The sequence below is a fragment of the Centrocercus urophasianus genome, unplaced genomic scaffold (genome assembly GCF_019232065.1).
Source record: "Centrocercus urophasianus isolate 14NV4802_14NV808 unplaced genomic scaffold, USGS_Curo_1.0 seq_11, whole genome shotgun sequence".
Classification (NCBI taxonomy): Eukaryota; Metazoa; Chordata; class Aves; order Galliformes; family Phasianidae; genus Centrocercus; species Centrocercus urophasianus.
Window position 1 is genome coordinate 71,641,405 of NW_024884253.1, and position 18,680 is coordinate 71,660,084.

Genomic DNA, 18,680 nt, shown 5'->3' on the forward strand with positions numbered 1-18,680 from the left:
ATTTGACTGATGATTGGGATTATCCTTGCCTGTTTTTTTTCCCTCTTCTGTGTAAACTTAGGATATTAACTCTGGCTGTTACCTCCAATCTGGTTCCCTAGATGCGCAATCCCCTAGCTCACTCTTGTGGATAATTTATTCCTCCCATAATGCTGTATTTCAGTTTCAGGACAGTGATGGTTGGAGTGTAATAGTTGCCACAAGTAAAAGTAATGAACCATTTAGCAGTTACACAGCAGTCTGTTGCAGAGTACCTCATGGTGACTGTCTCTCCCTACTCATCTGTAGCAATAATCATTTAAGACAGTCTTTGAAATAGTGACACGAGTGACTTTACCAGGCATTAAAATCTATTTCAGTAACCACACCGTTTCTGGCCCTGACCTCATTAATACTGCTGTATCACTGCTCATTCTTATAGACAGAGTGCCTTTCAGTAGTTCTAATTCTTTGGTGAGTATAAGATACAGGAGTGAAGAGAAAATAACCCATTTTAGTTGTGATGTGGAATACAATAACCCATCACCATAGCAAAGAGCATATTTTATTTGAAAAATACGAATAAAAGGTTTTGTCCCTTTTGTTTATTAAAGGAAAAATGTAACAATTTCTATCAGTAACACTTGCATAAGGAGGTATACTTTACATTAATCTTTTGCTAAAAAAAATATATATTTTGGAGACTTTGGAAAAATAAGGATGGCCCAATACTTGCAACACGCTCCTAATGTTCCTTAGAATGCACTGTGCCATTTATATGTACTGCAAGTACAAGGTCTTAGCACTTTATAATCCACAAAGTTACCCTAGGCAGCATAATTTCATATTCTCCTCCACGTATAGAACATTTCCTTTGTGTGAGTCTATGAGTTTGGTTAACTCCAGATTGGCCCAAGATTTGTATTTTTTTCTCCTTAAGGATGATTTTACAAAGGCTTAGAGCACAGAAATTTTGCAATTCCTTCTAAACACCAGTGAGAATATTCATGTAGACATTTTCTCAGATTATTCGCAATTGAAACAACAGCATCAATTAGAGCTTGAAAACAAAAAAAAAAATGTTTACAAGTATTTTGATTTTCTACAAAGAAATGCAAAAAAAAAAAAAAATAAAGTGCATAACAGTGAAATTACTTTCAACTTTTACAGTTTTCTGTTTATGCAATAAATGGCAACACTGATAAACAAATGTCTTCAGTGTCTAAATCTTAATCTGAAGCCAGCTGAATTACACTTTTCTTCAAAATGCATTAAATCACATTTTTTTACTCTTTCAATGTTTACAATATATTTTTACATTTCCTACTTACAGAGACCATTTTCTCAGATAACATATCCTTTACAGCATACTATGCGCCCCCACTATTACAAGAAAGAGAATTTATTTGAGGTAATGTGACAAATTAATTTATTGTGTGTAAGTGCATGACTATTTCAATAGCTGTTGCAGAATTAAAATTCTACATCTGAAATCTCTTAGGCACCCCTTTCTATGTGCCGTTTAATGTTCCTATGCATCTTCTAGCTTAAATAAAACTGGCAGTTATCAGCATTTATTTGTTCGCTGACAACAGGATTACTATTTAGGGTAATGGGAACGTGTTGTATACTCACGTTCTCAAATACATCTATGAAAGCTTTAAGCAAAACCCATACAATCAGACTTAAACATAATCCTGGTAAGATTTTCTGCACAACACTGTCACTGAATTTACACCGAATTTAAATCAGCAACACTACAAAATGACTGTACCTTCCATGAAACACAGTATTAGTTTTCTTTCAGTTTAATCAATGTGAACATAGAAACTCTCAAATATCTTTTAAATTTGTTCATAGGACATGAAAGATCAAAGGAAAATTCTGTGGGATAAAGGAAATAAATCTGAAAAGTGTTCTTTTTGCATCATGAGGCCTGCTTCTGCGGCCCTGAAGATTTAGTATTCTGCTATTTGTCATGCAAACAACACGGCACAGCAATGTGCATTTGAGTAGAAAACATTAAGCATAGCAAGCATGCAGACGCATCATGACAGAAAAGCACATTTGGCGACCATCATGGATAGGACAAACCAAAAAAAACACACTGCAGCATTGCTGAAGTACAGCCTCAACAGCCCTGCAGAATTTTAAATGACTGAGAATCCCCAGGGCTTTGGGTAAAATGTGCATGTTGTATAGCAGCAAGAGAGCACCAGGAACAGTGAAAAGGAGGCTTCTTAATTCTGTGAGATATGACCTCCTCTTTTCATTAACTTAATGAGAATATGAGCATAAAGAGCGATTGTTTGTGTTGCCGCATTTAACTTCTGTTGGCTTTAAGCCTGAGTGTTCTATAAAGCAAATAAAAATAAAACAACAACTGGAGTTCTGTTTAAAGCACAAAACACATTCAATTTTCCCTGCTTTGGTGTAGGACAAGTGGGAACAGACATAAAGATAACTAACACTAGCTCTCAAAACCACTGTATAACAATGAATGCTGCTGTCTCATGTACATGCAGTACAAACTATTGTGACTCATGATACTACCAGCGTTCAAAGTCTTTCTTCTTAGCACTCTACTCATACTGTATAAAAACTGAGAAGTCAGAAAAAGCAAATGTAATCTAAATAAAAAGAAAATTTATCCTCATGAAAAACTTGCAGTTCTAGTTGTTTTATTCGGGATGAAATTGAAACACATCCTAACTCTCAGAAAGGATACATAAACCATTTCAGGGTAAGAACAAAGGTCACTGCTTTAAAGTAGCTGTTAAACTGTACTCTGCAATGAGGATGGCTTCAGTAAATGTATTGCTAGAAGATCCTGTATTTGGTAGAAATTAAATAACAAAGTCTGAATATAGATTACAAAACTACTCTCAAATCATCAGTAGAACTTGTTAGGCGTTGGATGCTTTCCCCTCTAAACTGGTTTCTGAATTTGGTTGGTTGTTGATTGAAACAATACAATTTCCAAATTGAAATGAAAACATGTTTAAAAAACCCTGGAAATAACTGCAAATAATTTTTTAATTTTTTTAAAGTGTTTGAGAAGTTTCTTTCAAAGCTACTTATTTCTCCAGAAGACTGTGAAAACCAAAAGCAATCATCAGCTTACTGGTAAGGAGTTTATTGAATACAGACTCAGCTTGGATGAGCAAGAATTGGAATACATTCAGAAGAGAGCAACAAAGATGGTGAAGGGCATAGAAAACAGAGTTATGAAAAGTGGCTGAAGGGAACCGGGGCTGCTTAGTCTGGAGAACTCATTGCTCTCCACAGCTACCTAACAGGAAGTTGTAGCGAGGAGGGTCTTTTTTCTCAGGTGAAAAGTGAAAGGACATGAGTCAACAGTCCCAAGTTGCATCAGAGGAGGTGTAGATTGGATGCTAGGAAGAATTTATTCATGGAAGGGATAGCTAGACATTGCTAGGGGCTGCCCAAGGAGGTGGTAGAGTCACCATTCCCAGAGGTATTTCTGAGACATGGGTGTGATACTTAGGGACAGAGTTTAGTGGTGAACTTGCTTTGTTAGGTGACAACGCTTAACCTGCTGATCTTGTAGGTCTTTTTTAAGTTAAATGATTCTATGACTGTAGGTAATTCTTTCCCTGCCAGTCTGAATCTCTCCATACCAGCCCAAAGTAGATAAAAAATACACAGCTTCGGCCCTGAACAGTTTCTCTATGAAATGCATACCATAAAAGCCCACATCCCTAAGTAGAGCTCCAATCATTTTAAAAGCACTAGACTTCAGTACATAGCAAACCTATTCAGTCATAATCCTTCATGGGTGTTAACGTTACAGCTAGAAAGATTATCATGGTGAAAACAGGAAAAGAAACAAACAGGGAAAGAATGCTCACCCCTATCCAAAGATCTAAGTTCACAGAAAAGAATCCCCAGAGGAAGGATCTCTTTCCAGAAACCCTTTCCTAGTGGCAGTCAGCCCTTAAATGTGTTTACTGCCAGTCACACAGCTGAAATGCCTTCACCTGTGCTCCCATGGCTGATTCAGTCCTTTCCTCAGGTGATCAATCAGTGGTTCAGGCCATGACTCAACACTTCCCACACAGTGGGATATTGTGTTCTCCTTGTTCTCTCATAGTATTATCAGAAGACAGAGAAAAAAAAGGTTAAACTTTCAAAGAAACCAAGCGGAAACATAAATCTTACAGATATTAAGCAGCCTAAAGATCAAGTTCTGCAATGCAAAAAAAAAAAAAAAAAAAAAAAAAAAATTACCAACAAAAGAGATTGATTTATTTCATCCATAAGAAATCCAAAATGACACATTTTCTTTCTTTCACCCTCCACTGGCTTAAGATGTTTATCTTCCCATGATGTTTGAAATAGGGAGAAAAAAGGTTTGTTCTGCTTAGATAGAAATTACTCTAAGACAAATTAAATATCTATATATTGAACAAGAAAAACAAGAAAACAAGCATCATCATTTTGATCACCTTGTTTAAATCTTGTGTCTCACCAGCAGCAATATTTTGCTTTTAGACACACACACAAACAGATACATTATGGTTAAGAACACTGTCATAAAGTGATTTTTGTAGCTCTTGGATTAAGACCAGCAAAAGACTTCAAAAGTTCTGTCTATTGCCGTAAGTGAAGCACAGTGAACCGAACAACTGCACACTTTAATTGTGCTGCCATTCTTGTTTTTACTGAAAGAACCCACACTTCATCTGCTCTGCTGCATAAAGAGTACTTCAGATTCATTTACATGAATGATGTTCCCATGAAAAGACAAAAAGCACACACACTGAAGACAACGCTTCTTTCAGAGTGCGTCTGGGGTTATGGTCTAGCATTGTGTTCGCACTGACAGCTAAAGATGCTCTCCCTCTGCTAGCTGGTTAGGGATATAAAGATTATGAGGGACATAATGAAATGATATTTTCACATTGCAACCTGCTAATTCAAACAGATTAAACCATCAAAGGACCATTTATTTTAGAGGACAGGTGTGGATTATCACTGCTGTTAAAGGAAAATGACTCCTAGGACTTCTCACACTGATAGTAAACCCCATTAGCTACCTTACACTGGAATCACAAGGCCTAGAGCACAGCTAGCAAGGCAACCTCAAAACCATCTGCAAACGATTTGCTCTTCCATTAGTTATCTTCCTAAACAGGAATGATCAGAAACATACTGCAGTTCAGAGATGTTAAGCATATTGCAATAAAAGTGTCATTGCCCGGCTTTACTTTAAGTACTGTTACAGATGCAGTACCATAGACTTTATTGAGCAATTAAAAATATACACAAGGGACAATTGCTTCTTTTCTCTGTATTTTTCAAAATTTTACTTTCTTCCAATTGGAGAACCCAGTTTCAAACATGAAAAGGGCACTTGTTCTACAGTAACTGTGTACAACTTGCTCGGTTCCAAGCACTGTATTCATTTGCTGTCATCACTGTTGTCGTTCTATCTCCAGCTGTTTAGGAATTTCTCTGTTCTGGGAATTACAGCTAAGTTGTTCTTTCTGATTCTATTTCCCCATAGAGTTCAGCTAGCTTCTTGAACTCAGGCCCCCAGTCTCCAAGGTAATTATAATCCTGGTCAGACTGTGTCGTGACTGAATCCAGAGAGCTGATAGATCCAGCTTCCGATCTATGGCCCTCATAGGCATATGTCTGTAAGGAGTCATATGGGGGCACACTGGGGTCCAGATCAGCCTCTGCAAGTCTTTGTTTAATGAACTCCTGAACATTTATACTGTCAAGGCTTGAAGAAGGATGATGCCTGGGTGCAGGCTTAACTTCAGGGCGGACATCTCTCCGATACTTTAGCTCTTCTGCAGCTGATGGATTACGTAGTGCGGTGATATCAAATGCTTCTGTGTCTTCTTCTCCACCGCCCTCATCATCATATGTCACAACATTTTCTCTGACATCTTCTTCTGAAATGATCAAAGGCTCCTTCTTGCTACGTCTTAGGGTGATGAAAAGGACCACAATTGCTAAAGAGAAAACTGCAGATTTTAGATTAGGTTTAAAGTTTACAGTTGAGGTAAGTAGATATATGCTACAAAAACAGTAGCTACTAAGTCATGAATTGAAATACTTGCCAGCTAATATTTGTATTCTGATGTTATTAAGCTGGCCTTGAACTGGAGTATCATAACATTAGGCACATACCCAATTTGGAAAAGAGCCTACTTAGAGTCCCTAAGTGAGCAGTACCTTTTTTGTGTAATGTTATACGAAATTATATGAAGATAGATTACTGTCTTCCCAGAAAGCACTCACGAATTCTACACAGTTGAGTTTTGACATAGCAAAATGCCAAAAACAACAAATAGAGATCACACATAATTAAGGAGAAATTTAATAATCCTACTGTAAAAGGACAAACTTCCAATACAGCCTAGTCTTCCAAAGGGCCAGTAAAGAACACATTCCTATTTACTTTGCAGGAATTTCTACTGTTTCTTGAGCCAATAATTAAATCCAGTTGTTAAGATTACTAGGGATCTCATATAGGACACAAAAAAAGATAATATACTAGCAGTTAGATGAGAAAGGAATAACTAAGGGTGACATTTTTGGGATGCATTGTTAAAGGCTTTCTGAGCTTCATTAAGACTAATATTCAGCATTTGACATATAATTAAAATGTACAAGCTTTATTTTTTTCTCTTATGAATGTTCAATCTTCTATGATAGAATACTAGATTAAAAACCAAATGTATTACTGTACATTTTAAATCTTTTTTTTTGCAGAAGGAATTTCTGAAGTAAGATGTGAGAGGTGCACTTTTAGAAAATGTTGACTCTTCAGAAAAAAAATCCTCAAAGTATCCTATGTGAGTCACCATGCAATTCCTACTATTTCTTTTTCCAGCTCTATTAGAATGCAGAGAGACACCTGAATAGATGAATATTACAGAGATATGTACCCAGCAAGTTTTGCCTCTGCCACAAAAAAAAAAAAATTAACTAATGGGTAACATTTAAATTGGCCCGGGTAGGAAAAAAAAAATGGAAAGAAAACACACTTGCAAGGACATTTATCTAATGGAGCCATCATATTATCTCACATGTCCCTTGCCCCCAAGGAGTATGTTGTGCACTGCTATCAGCTTATCTCACAAAGGTAATTAATGGCTTTTGTATAGTGCTAATGGTGCTTCTTACAGTGTAATGCATTTCAAAAAGCTTTCCTCATCATCTCTTTTCTATCATTTTTTGCACTGTTCTAGGCATGGAATTAGCCAGTGGTTTTTTGAAATCTTTTCAAATTACAGAAAAATGGTCTGCAGTGCTAATTACTTGATAACCCCTGAAAAATTATTTCTAGTGGATTCCAGATATTCATGAATGTGCTTTAAAGGCTTTTTTTCCTATTAATTTTAGCCGAACCTTTCCCCTCTAATCACAGCTATGTGTTTCTAATTACTTCCTTCTACCAGGCAGCTTCTGGTTCAAAAACATATCATATTAAAAATTTCTGCCCTGTCACATTCATAGAGCCAGCAGAAGATGGCAGTACTTAATATTGAAAATGACTTACCAAGAAGAATGACAACACAGAGCAGGATTGCAATTAAAGCTCCTGTGCTCAAGCCAGCTGAGGAGAGGAAAGCTTCAGCATGGCAAGTTCTCACACGTCCATCTCTCTCACATGCACAAACTCTAACAGTGAGAGTACTGCTGCTGCTGAGAGGGGGCACTCCACCATCAGAAATCAAAATTGGGAGGTAATAGATATCTTGAGTGGTTCGACTGTATCTCCTTCGTCTTGTCAGGATACTGGCTGTGTTATCTACAATATCATAAAAAAGAACAGAATCAGAAGCAAAATGAAAAATATGATTGACCGTTCATTCCCCATCCAGCAGAAGCACCAGGCATTTTAACATTCCACAATCCTAATCTGTGAAAATACACAATCCAGATTAAAATTGAGTGAGTACCATTTCTGGTCAAAGGAGGAAAAAGAGGAGGCAGGAAAAAGTAACTAGAACTAAATAAATAAGCCTTATTTAAGCTTGTGTCTTAAAGTCAAACTGGATTTTGACAAACATTTTGAATCCAGGTTGCAAGTGTTTTAATCTCATGATACACTTGTAAATGTGAATATCTAGAATTCTGCAAATATCTGTTGTGGAATTTTTCCACAACAGAAGTCCTTTTGATTCTTAAATGTCTCTACTAAAAGTTAAAATTAAATTTTCATATGTTAAGGTTTGTGACAGATTTTATAGATGAATTGAGCTTTCAGAAAATATCTGAAAGGACTCCTGCAGTAGGGAGATCAGGAAGAAGGGAGAGGTGGAAGGGAAGGGAGAGGGGAGTGGCAGAGAGTGCAGATACTAGATATTTTAAACTGATGAAGATATAAGGTAAATAAGGATGGTAGAGAGAAAGCGATGCAAAATTCTGTCACTGTTATGTTCATCTGGCATGTATTACAGTTAGTGAGAATACTAAAGCTTACTACATGCGCATTGAAAGAGCATTTATGAGCACTAATTAGGATGGTAAACTGCCACCCATGTTTCTTCAAGTCTAAAAAATATAAGGAGCATAAAGAGAATGCAGAGGAAGAAATGCTATGATAATATACAGTTACATCTTGATTTCAAATGTAATATTTCATTTTGATTAGTTGCCCCAACTTCAAAAGTATGGGCACTTCAACAACAGTCTGTAAGTAAAGCAAACAAAACTAGAGACTGAGATATTGGAAGTGAGGTGATCCAGAGAGAAATCGTGATCAAGAAGCACGGAAAGAGGTTGGAAGAAATATGCTCTCCCCTCGTTCCACTTGCACATGATGTGGATTTCCAACAGCAGGTTTGTGGTTGTAAAGATTTTTTAAAAATAACGAAGAGGTGGTAAGTGAAAAAAAAAAAAAAAAAAAAAAAAAAAAGTCTTCTGGATTTTTCTTCGTATTACAAAAACAAACAAACAAAAATGAACATTGAAAACTTATTTTTCCTTACCACTGCAGACACAGCACTAAATGTGTTTTCCATAAATTATGAAAAAATGAAGCCTGTGCCACTTTGTGAAAATTTAGCATGACAACACATCTAGCGTGGCATATTCCAGTCCATGGGATTGCTTATTTTCTGCACAGGTATTTGAACAGAGGGATTATTTTCCATCTAAACTGGGTGCAAACTATATACCAGATGATTATGTTTCACGCCACGTCATCTGTCCAGCTCTATACCAAACTTTAAAGCATTAATTTTAAATCACCTCTCTACATTTTATTTTGGTGTATCACTGAGTAATAGTACTGATAATATCTGTTAGTGTAGCCTGCAGGCATAATATCATAATATATTTGGTAACAGCTTTCACATGAGAAATATGTATGAAGCAGGAATTACCCACGGTCACAGAGGAGCCAGAGGACCCCAAAACTGCACAGTGTCAGATTCTCCTGCACTGAACCTGATTAGCTTTCTTCTCCATCTTCCCTAATTCTTGCAAATCTTGTGTATGGTTATTTTGCTACAAACTCATTCAGTTTTGTTCTCATTTGCAATGGGTGCAAAATATGATTTCTATTTGTTTATCTGTTTTCAGTAGGCCTCTTCAACTTTGTCATGCCACAGCACACTTTTGAGGACTGAAACTTGAGATTCATGCCAATTTCTTCCTCAGAGGCATGACACCAGCCACGTACAATGTCATTCACATTCATTCAATTTACAAAACCCTATTTAAGCCAACATGGTATGAACAGATGATTTTGTCACCTGAAACAATCTTATACAAAGCAAGATCACAACATTATGAAAATAAATAATACTTGCAGGAGTTTATAAAATATCTTTGATACATTCACATGCCATAATAAAAATATTTTCAATAATGAGCAGAAGACTTCCCACACAGAGTTGATAGGAAAAAAGGTAAATCACTTTTAACACAGGGTGATGAAAAGGATTCCTGTATAACTGAAAACTTAAGAAATGCAGAAAGATGTCTCTTATAAACATTCTGATAAACTTTAACACTATTCCATATTGCTTAATCTGGGCCTATGAAACCCTATTCAAAATGCTCTGATGTTCTTAGCAATGTTGAAATTTTTAATTATTATGTTGTTAAGAAATACATAATTTCCAAGTTATTCTGCACCTAGACTAGGGAGCGAATTGTTCTATTTTATAAAAGAAGGAAGAAATCAAACTTGATAACACCAAGACTCAGACTACATTTATTTTATAAATAAAATTCTTCCCTAAAGCAGAGTGAGCAGTGATCTTTGGTCCATAATTACAGTCTGTGCCCACCTGGAGAGGTCTTACTTGGCTTTTCTGACCTAATTTTAAAATCCGAGCAAAAATCTCATTTAAGAAAATTGAACAAACTTGTTCTTTGATAAAAGTGTGGTCCATTTTTCGATTAAATGCAGTACCTGAACAATCAAAATGATATATTTTAAAATGCTCCTGAAAAAAACACATAATGTTGTGGAGCACAGATTGCAGGTAGATCACCTATATGGCTTTGAAATTAAAAAGCGGAGAGTAAAGTAAGCAGCTTTACTTTAGCTGCAGAAAGTTTCAACTTTCTGCTACCTAATGTCGCAAAAAAAAAAAATCATTTTTTTTTTAAATAATATTTAACCTATTTGCCACTTCTTTTTTTTTTCAATGCCTGGACTGTCAGTCCCAGCTTCCCTAATGCTGCTGTAGGTGTGGATAAAAGTCTTTCAGGGTTCAAGCAGAATACAAAATGACCTTCAGTTGGTTGGTCTGTCAGCTGCCAAAGCACTGACAGATTAGGCTCTGGACACAGCACAGGAGCAGAAAAAAAACCAAGCCGTAAATTTGTGATTAATAAGGAATTTCAAATGAATGCATATTTTGGATGAAAATAAAGTAACACACTCTTTAAACACACAATGCGATGATTGCTGCTTCTGTCTTTCTCTATTCAGGAAGAAACTTCTCATCATCATCTTCCTCATAAGGATGATAGACTTTACAAACTTTCTGGTTCTTCAGTATCCAATTTACAATTGCTTCCTTCCTTGAAATGCACCTTGTTACAACTTACTAGCAGAGCTCCTCTCTAACAATTTCCTTTTTTTATCTCTGTCATGGTTTCATGGTTTTTCATCAGTATTCCACATCATGAAATCATGTGGTGCACGGGGAGTTAGAGTTAATGCTGCAGTTGCGTGGATTGTCAATATACTTTATGAGTTCTGGTCTCCTGGAGTCAGAAGAGAAGAATGAACTACAACTCCCAGACTTCATTTTACCGTTTCAGTTTTCCATTTGGAGGGAAAGATAAAACAGACTGGAAGTAACAAGACTTCCACTCTTTGCTCCCTGGCTGTTTTTACCCATGGCATTAAAGTAATGACTTTGGTTTTGGAAACTCTATCTTATTTTATTTGGTTTCTTAGATTCAAATTCAATCACTGTATTCCACTATTGTACTATACTGTGCCATCTCACATTCTGCTACTATATTTAGTAATTTTTTTTTTTCTTAGCTCATTGCCTTTGTCATCATTTGTCCAGACCCCTTTCCCTCCCTTTTCCCTTTCCCTCCCCCCCCCCCCCTTTCCTTTCCATGGCATGGGTCCGTGGGTCCCTTTGCCCCCTCATCAAAGAAACTAGACTGAGCCAGGCTGAACCATGGCAATCTTCTGTGCTCTGCAGACTGTTAAACAAAACAAGGCTGGGGAGCAAGTAAGATCTCAGAAGAGTGATCACTCACATTGCTGAATTTTAGCACTCTCCCTGGGATGCTGTTTGGGCCAGCTAAGAGTCTGTCACATAAAACCCAGCCTGACGCAATCACATACAGCAGGGATCTTCCCAGCAGGCAGTGTGGACATGAGTGCACCAGTTTGCCTCGTGGTGAAAAAGGAAAAGGTGAAGAACCATTTCCTAACAGCGAGCTGCCCCTCCCCTGACACAGCTCCATGCCGCTGTTGCTGTCACAGAGGGCAGAGCTCAGTGCTGCCCCGAGCTGCAGCTGCCATGAGCTCCTGCCCTCAGCTCCTCCGCTCTGCGCTGAGCAAACCCAGGGATTACAATCACTCCTTGTATGTCTTGCCCACCAGATATATCACTATCTCTGTTGTTTTCTTTTGGACACGTTAATTATTCCAACAGCCTGTGGGTCCTCAAGCATCCTCAACAGCTCTGTGCTACACTTGCAGCACATAGCTTCTTTTCATACTATGGTAATACTGCTCTGTTGGGCTGCCATACAGCTTTCATATTATTTCATAACCTCATAAAAAACAAAACAACAACAACAAAAACATAATGATGAAATCTAAGCACCTTTGGGTCCTGAGGAGTTACAAGGACAACTGCTATGCAATTGTTACAGTCAGCCTGTGTTATTATGCTTCATTGCAAGAAAACAATCACAGTTCTAGCTTTTCTTTTAAGTTACATTTTTCAATTTTTTTCCTCCTCAGTATCAATACCGCTACAATAAACTATTGTCTACTGGTCACCTAGAATTTCCCCTGAAGTCATTAGAGAGGCACAGCACTCCCATGTGCACATTTTAGGGCACACACTGAACAACAGGAAGAGAAAGCAATTTCAAAAAAGTGGCATTTCTAAGGAGAATTCTATTTCAAGTTGCAACAAGTGAAGAAATGACAATCATACAACAAAGTTATCCAGAACTAATACCTTAAAAACCTAAGGATGTGTTCAAGGACTTAGCTTGAAACTTAATTCCCTATTTCCATATCCACAAGCTAAGCGTTAATATTAACATCTGTCATGTCTCACATTCTAGAAGAAAAAAATTCTCAGATCTTCTTCTGATAACTTCAATGGGAGACAGCAAGTGTTTTTTACCAAGAATAAGAACAACATTTCATCTCTAATTAGAACTTTACATTATTTATCTTACTCTGTTTACAAACCCTGAAGACTTTAGTTCAGCTACCTTGTCCATATATGCAAGAAAATTCTACCAAATTTGTAGAAGCAAATCTTCCTGAGCTTGTACCCAAAGAAGACCCAATATTCAAATTTGAACAGGAAAGCAAAAACTTCTTAATTTCCCTGGCACAAATCTGAAAAAGAGTGAGCAAGTCAATGTTACCTTACAGCTACAGAGGCAATCATGAAAATACAGGCTGAAAAGAAAAGCATCACTAACGTAATATAAAAAAGAAAAATTGAGAACTCCTGAGCAGGAAAGGTTTCTGATAACTAAAAAAAAAACCCTCAAAGTTTAGCCAAACTGCACTACCAACTGCATCCTGACAGCTAGTCTGATATTCTAAGCAATCATCTTTTATTAAATTGTTTACATTCTATATCAAAAACCATGGGAGGATCCATTGAGAGGGCAAGTAGGAAAACAGCTTTTATGAGAAGGGTCTTGACATCACCTGAAAAATCCCAAACTAAAGGTAGCCCAGTATGAAGGCAGATGTCAAGAGCTTACTGAGAGAATTAAAAAATAAACAAACAAAAACAACTTTGTTATATCAACAGAACTAGTTTGAAAGATAAGAGAGAGGGGATTATGAATTGAGAAATTCCTTTGATGTCTGAAAATACATACACCAACCACACACAGAACACAAGTATAGGATAGTAGCAGTAGTACTAAGATGCTGGGAACTGCAAATCTGATGATTCTTCTAGGCCTCAAAAGAAAATTGTTTTTCTTTACAGATTTAAACTGTGAACTTTGCTTCTGAAAGCTGGAAAAGAACCAGGACTTGCTGAAGATGAAAGGGCTGGCTGCTAAGGGAAAATTAACAGCAACATAGAGAAAGAATGACTCATCTGCTTCCCTGTGGTGTACACTGCCCCAGTGCACGACCACTAAGCCTTCTCACATTTGAACTGTTACTTAGCAAACACAGCAAGTTAGAACATAAGATTCCTCTTCTGTGGATCTGAGGTTACAGATGGGAAATTCTGCATGGCTGTAAAACAGCAGCTCTTCACACTCTGAAGATGTGGCAGTTTGTTAAGCCACACTGCACACTGCAGGCAAGGCTGTTATCACATTCCTCTTTCCATTATCTCCGTCTTTTCATGTTGAGCTTCTGAACAAAGACAAGGCAGAAAGGCATAGGGAAATCAAAGAAGCTGAAATACAATGATAACACCAAGGAAGGTGACTACTGAAGCACTTTGGAGAATACAGATTTATTTATTATTCACAATTTGAGAATTCCTTTGACACGTTATATATTGCAGGCAGGCACCAGAGAAATGGAAATTAAAAGATAGAGTAAGGCCTCGTTAATAGATTAAGACATGTTTTAATTTTCAGTTATAAATGTTCTAAAAGGTTGTAATTAATTAGAACCCAAACAAAATACATTGGAATGAGAGGCATTTCCAAAGTAAGAACATGTAATTCGTTTATGTGGGATTATACTGATAGACATTTATTTTTCATTTCTTTACTGATATCTCCTGGAAGTACCTTTTTGTTTTTTATTGGTTTCAAAGATGCAAAACACCAACAGGTAGCAGCACTGAAGTAGAAGGCATGAAGAACCTGTACACTATGAACTAACTAACCTATCGGGTCAGTCTTGGAACCAGTTTGTTTTAATCAAAGAAAAACTGAAGATGCTCACAGAGCTGAGGAAAAATTCCCTTTTTACCACTGTATGTTGATTGTTTGATAACGGCTCCCCAGGATGGCACTCAACCTGTTTATACTGACAGATGTTCTATGGATTGTGCTTGCAGTCACTACATATAATGCTAATTTGCACTTTCTCAGATATTATTTATCTCTTCCACATAATTCTCCTACTGTTACAGCTTCTCTTCATTACAGGATGGTATTTCATGGAAGGGCAGTAAGAACATACATTACTGTGGAACCTGAGAGAGCATGCCACATCTTTGATATAAACAAAGGAGAGAATTTCATAAATGTTTCCCATTGATGTTGGGTAGCAAAGAATAGGGTTTAACTTGACCTTCAGTGCCACTTCAGAAGCTCTAAAGTGGTATGGTGTGAATGACCTAAATAACAGCCATGCAAGGTAAAACTGATTCTTTTTCTTACTAAGCTTTGATCATTAACATGGGAAAAACACTCATTTGCATCACAGTCATGGTGGATGAATGCATTACTAATTTTGTCTTATACAGACACTGTAGATTTTAGAAACACTCAGCGTGCTCTAGATCTTTCACAAAAGCATTTCACTTCTGTGGATATTAAAATAACTTGTGACCACAACATAATAGAACATTAACAAAAAGGAATTCCCAAAGAGTCAAAATTAGAAAATCAGTGCACCTTTGTTTCAGTTCCAGAACATTCTTCATTACGGTGCCATTTTCAGAAAGCCAAATCTTTGAGAAAAGTGGGCAGATGGGAAAAATAAAATTGCAATTTTTATTTTTATTTATTTATTTATTTTTGTGAAATGTAACCTATGTCCTGAAGAAATAAAAGGAAAGCAGAAAAAATCCTACGTATTCTGAGTTGCTCTTCCTTGAAAGTAAGATAAACTTTGTCTAGCTTCAAAAGATTGCAGTCAAAACTTCCAAAGGCAAGATAATGTACAAATCTTTTTGGCAGTGTTGGGTGAATTTGTACAGTCTGCTCAAACCCTTACTTTCCCTTACCAGGAAATTTACAGGACTCATTGAAGCATCCATTATGGACTGCATATCTTGTGAAAAAAAAAAAATACCACCAGCAAAACATTGCTTTACAGTGCGTAAAATTCATAAATGCTCTCTCGCACCAAAGTGACCTGTCCTCTGGGGATTCAACCTTTTGCTAAGTCTCTTAAAAGTGTGGCATAACTTCTGCTAGAGGTCTCTAGTGGGTAACAAAATTGGCAAGGAGAAAGAATATATATACATATTTTAAATTCAGGCAGTGAGAGAGACTGTGCATCCATGTATTAATGGATAGGGGTATCATAACAGTGAAATATTCCTACATGATTTTCCATCAAACTAATGAATTCTGACAAATATATCAACCATACTTGGACGATCTGGAAAAATACTATGATTCTTTCAGGATTAAAAAATAAAAAGAAGAAAAAAAGTGTAATTATTAAATTCAATGGGTTGAAAGGATGCCATCTAGAGGGACTTCGGCAAACTTGAGACGTAGATCCTTGTGAATCTCATGAAGTTAGACAAGGCCAAGTGCAATGCCCTGCACCTGATTTGAGATGGTCCCAAGCAGAAGAACAAACTGGGCAGAGAATGGATTGAGAGCATCCTGAGGAGAAGGATTTGGAGGTGTTCACTAATGAAAAACCCATATGAGCCAACAGTGTGTGTCTGTAGCCCAGATGGCCAACTATATCCTTATCATCAAAAGAAGAGTGACCACCATTGTTGAGGGAAATGATCCTCCCCCTCTATTCTGCTCTTGTGAGACCCCACTTAGAGTACTGCATTCAGATCTGGGGTCTCAAGGACCTGATGGAGTGAGTGCAGAGGAGGAACATGCAGATGATCAGAGGGCTGGAGCACATCTCCTGTGAAGAGAGGCTGAGAAAGCTGGGATTGTTCAGCCTGTAGAAGAGAATTCTCTGGGGAAACCTTATACTAGCTTTCCAGTGCCTAAAGGGAGAAAGGGGATCTACAGGAAAGATAGGGAGAGATTCTCTCTATCAGAGAGGGAGTGTAGTGTTAGGACAAGAGGTGGCAGCTTAAGACTAAAAGAGGGTAGATTTATATTGGAAATAATTAAGAAATTCTTTACTCAGGGGGCGGTAAGGCCATGAAACAGGTTAACTGAAGAAGGTATAGATATTCCATCCCTGGAAGTGTTCAAGACCCGGTTGGTTGGGGATTTGGACACCCTGATTTAGTGGAAGGTTTACCTGCCCATGGCAGAGGAGATGGGTCCATTACAACCCAAATGACTGCAGTTCTACAATTCTATGAAACAGCTCTGTTCTGAAGAGGCTCTTCCATCATAATGCCCAGGCAAATTTTAAATTGACTTGCAGTAGCTGATATTTCTGATGAGGCAAAAACTGCAAATTTAAGGCATTACACAAAAGTGATCTAGATTTCTAAATTATCTATTGCAACATAGTAAAAAACAATGTCAGAAGAACATGTACAACAAATAACTCAGATTCGTAACATCAAAATAGCAAGAAAAAAGGCACTTCCAAATTAAATAACAATTTGACTGTTCAGGTTTTAGTAGAAATTGCAACACTTCCCTGGACAGAATAAATTGTAAACAGCCCTGTTTTCATTAAAAAGCCATCATAAGTACAATTCTCAAACAAAGAGGTATGTTTCCTGGGTTTGCTTTCTAAAATTGCAGACTTCAGGGAATGATTACAACCTAATGCATTTTCTTTGTATTGCAAAGAAATTTTATAGCCCTGCTTGCTTACACGGGTATGGATACTGCATCATTTTGCTGGCTGTCCTCTTGCTCATGCTCTTAATTTTTTTTTTTCTCTCTGAACTGTCAAAACAAAAAACTTCAGCGAGCAAAGAATGTACTGTAGCACAAGGTAGTCAGCAGGGAAAAAAATATCCTATTCTGTATTCTCTATATTTTTTCTCTAAAATGAAAATCATCAACATCATCAGAATCCAGGAGGTGATCCAACCAATTCTTAGGTTCAGATAGACTACATGCTAGATATAGTCCAATATCGTCCTCGAAGGGTTTTAACTTCTATATTTTGAGGGTATGTACTCAAGGACTGGAGCTTTAAAACCATGGATTGTTAACGAGCAAAGGCTCAAGCTCAGACTCAAGGGAGATAATCTTACCTGGTCATACAGTCAATTTTATGGACTGACAGTTTAATATCTATTTCCCATGCTGAAGCAATGGGATACTACTAATCCGAATCATTCATTTGTTGAGATTATGCAGGTACACAGGGATAAATTAGGAAATGTTATGCTTGTGTAACTCTTCTAGATTTCAGTGAAAGTGCATGGATGTGTTAAAATGTAAGGATCTAATTTACTACTGTGGAGTCTTTTGATCTTGTAGCTGTACTGATAATAGAGTAGAATAGAACATTTATGCAATAATGCAGCTCAAAGTCAGAGCAGTCTCATGTTGTTTAGGGTTGTGAAAACAAGGGAAGAAAATGTCTCCTGAGATTTTTGTGAAATTAATCCTTTGTCCTGAAAAATAAAAAGAGAGGATGACCTGATTCAAAAAAGTCTGCAAGAGAAATATAGCTTTGCATTCACAGATAAATCTATCACTGACCACCACATTCAATGCAATGTTGAGCTTTTGTTTTTCAGCACTTTGCAAAATACTGAAAACTCTCTTAAGGCAATCGTTGGCAAATTTCTACAGAAACAAAACAGAACAAAAGAAATTCTAGAATCCCAACCGTTATTGGATTATTAAATCCAGAAATAAAAAAGCAAACTTAACAAACATAAGAAAAATTTATGCCCACCATTTCCTGGGATACAAAATAACAGAAATCCAATTTCTGAATAGGGACAGGGACAAGTGTGAATGGAAAATAACTGGCTATAGTGAACGTGCTTTATCAATTTAACTTGTATTGTACATATAGAGTATTTTATCACGGAAAATGAGATAGCCCAAAATGGCAGTTTTAAAACAGAATCAAAAGGTAATATGTTGAGTAAAACTATAACAATACTTTAATTTTAAAGTTTTCTGGTTGTTCACCAACTTGAGTTTCTTGTTACGATTTAAGCTAAAATATCTTTGTATATGCAAATTAGAAACTATATTAC

At 36.9% G+C, this 18,680-nt stretch overlaps 1 protein-coding gene across 1 annotated transcript in view; it reads right to left on the reverse strand.

Moving 5' to 3' along the window:
* Positions 1-5,475: 5,475 nt before the first annotated feature.
* Positions 5,476-18,680, reverse strand: part of CDH18 (cadherin 18) — a 152,880-nt gene continuing 139,675 nt past the window's right edge. The window contains exons 10-11 of the mRNA XM_042839741.1: positions 7,520-7,771; positions 5,476-5,966 (exon numbers count right to left, since the gene is read on the reverse strand). Coding sequence (XP_042695675.1) covers positions 5,476-5,966; positions 7,520-7,771 — 743 coding nt within the window. The remainder of the gene's footprint in view (positions 5,967-7,519; positions 7,772-18,680) is intronic.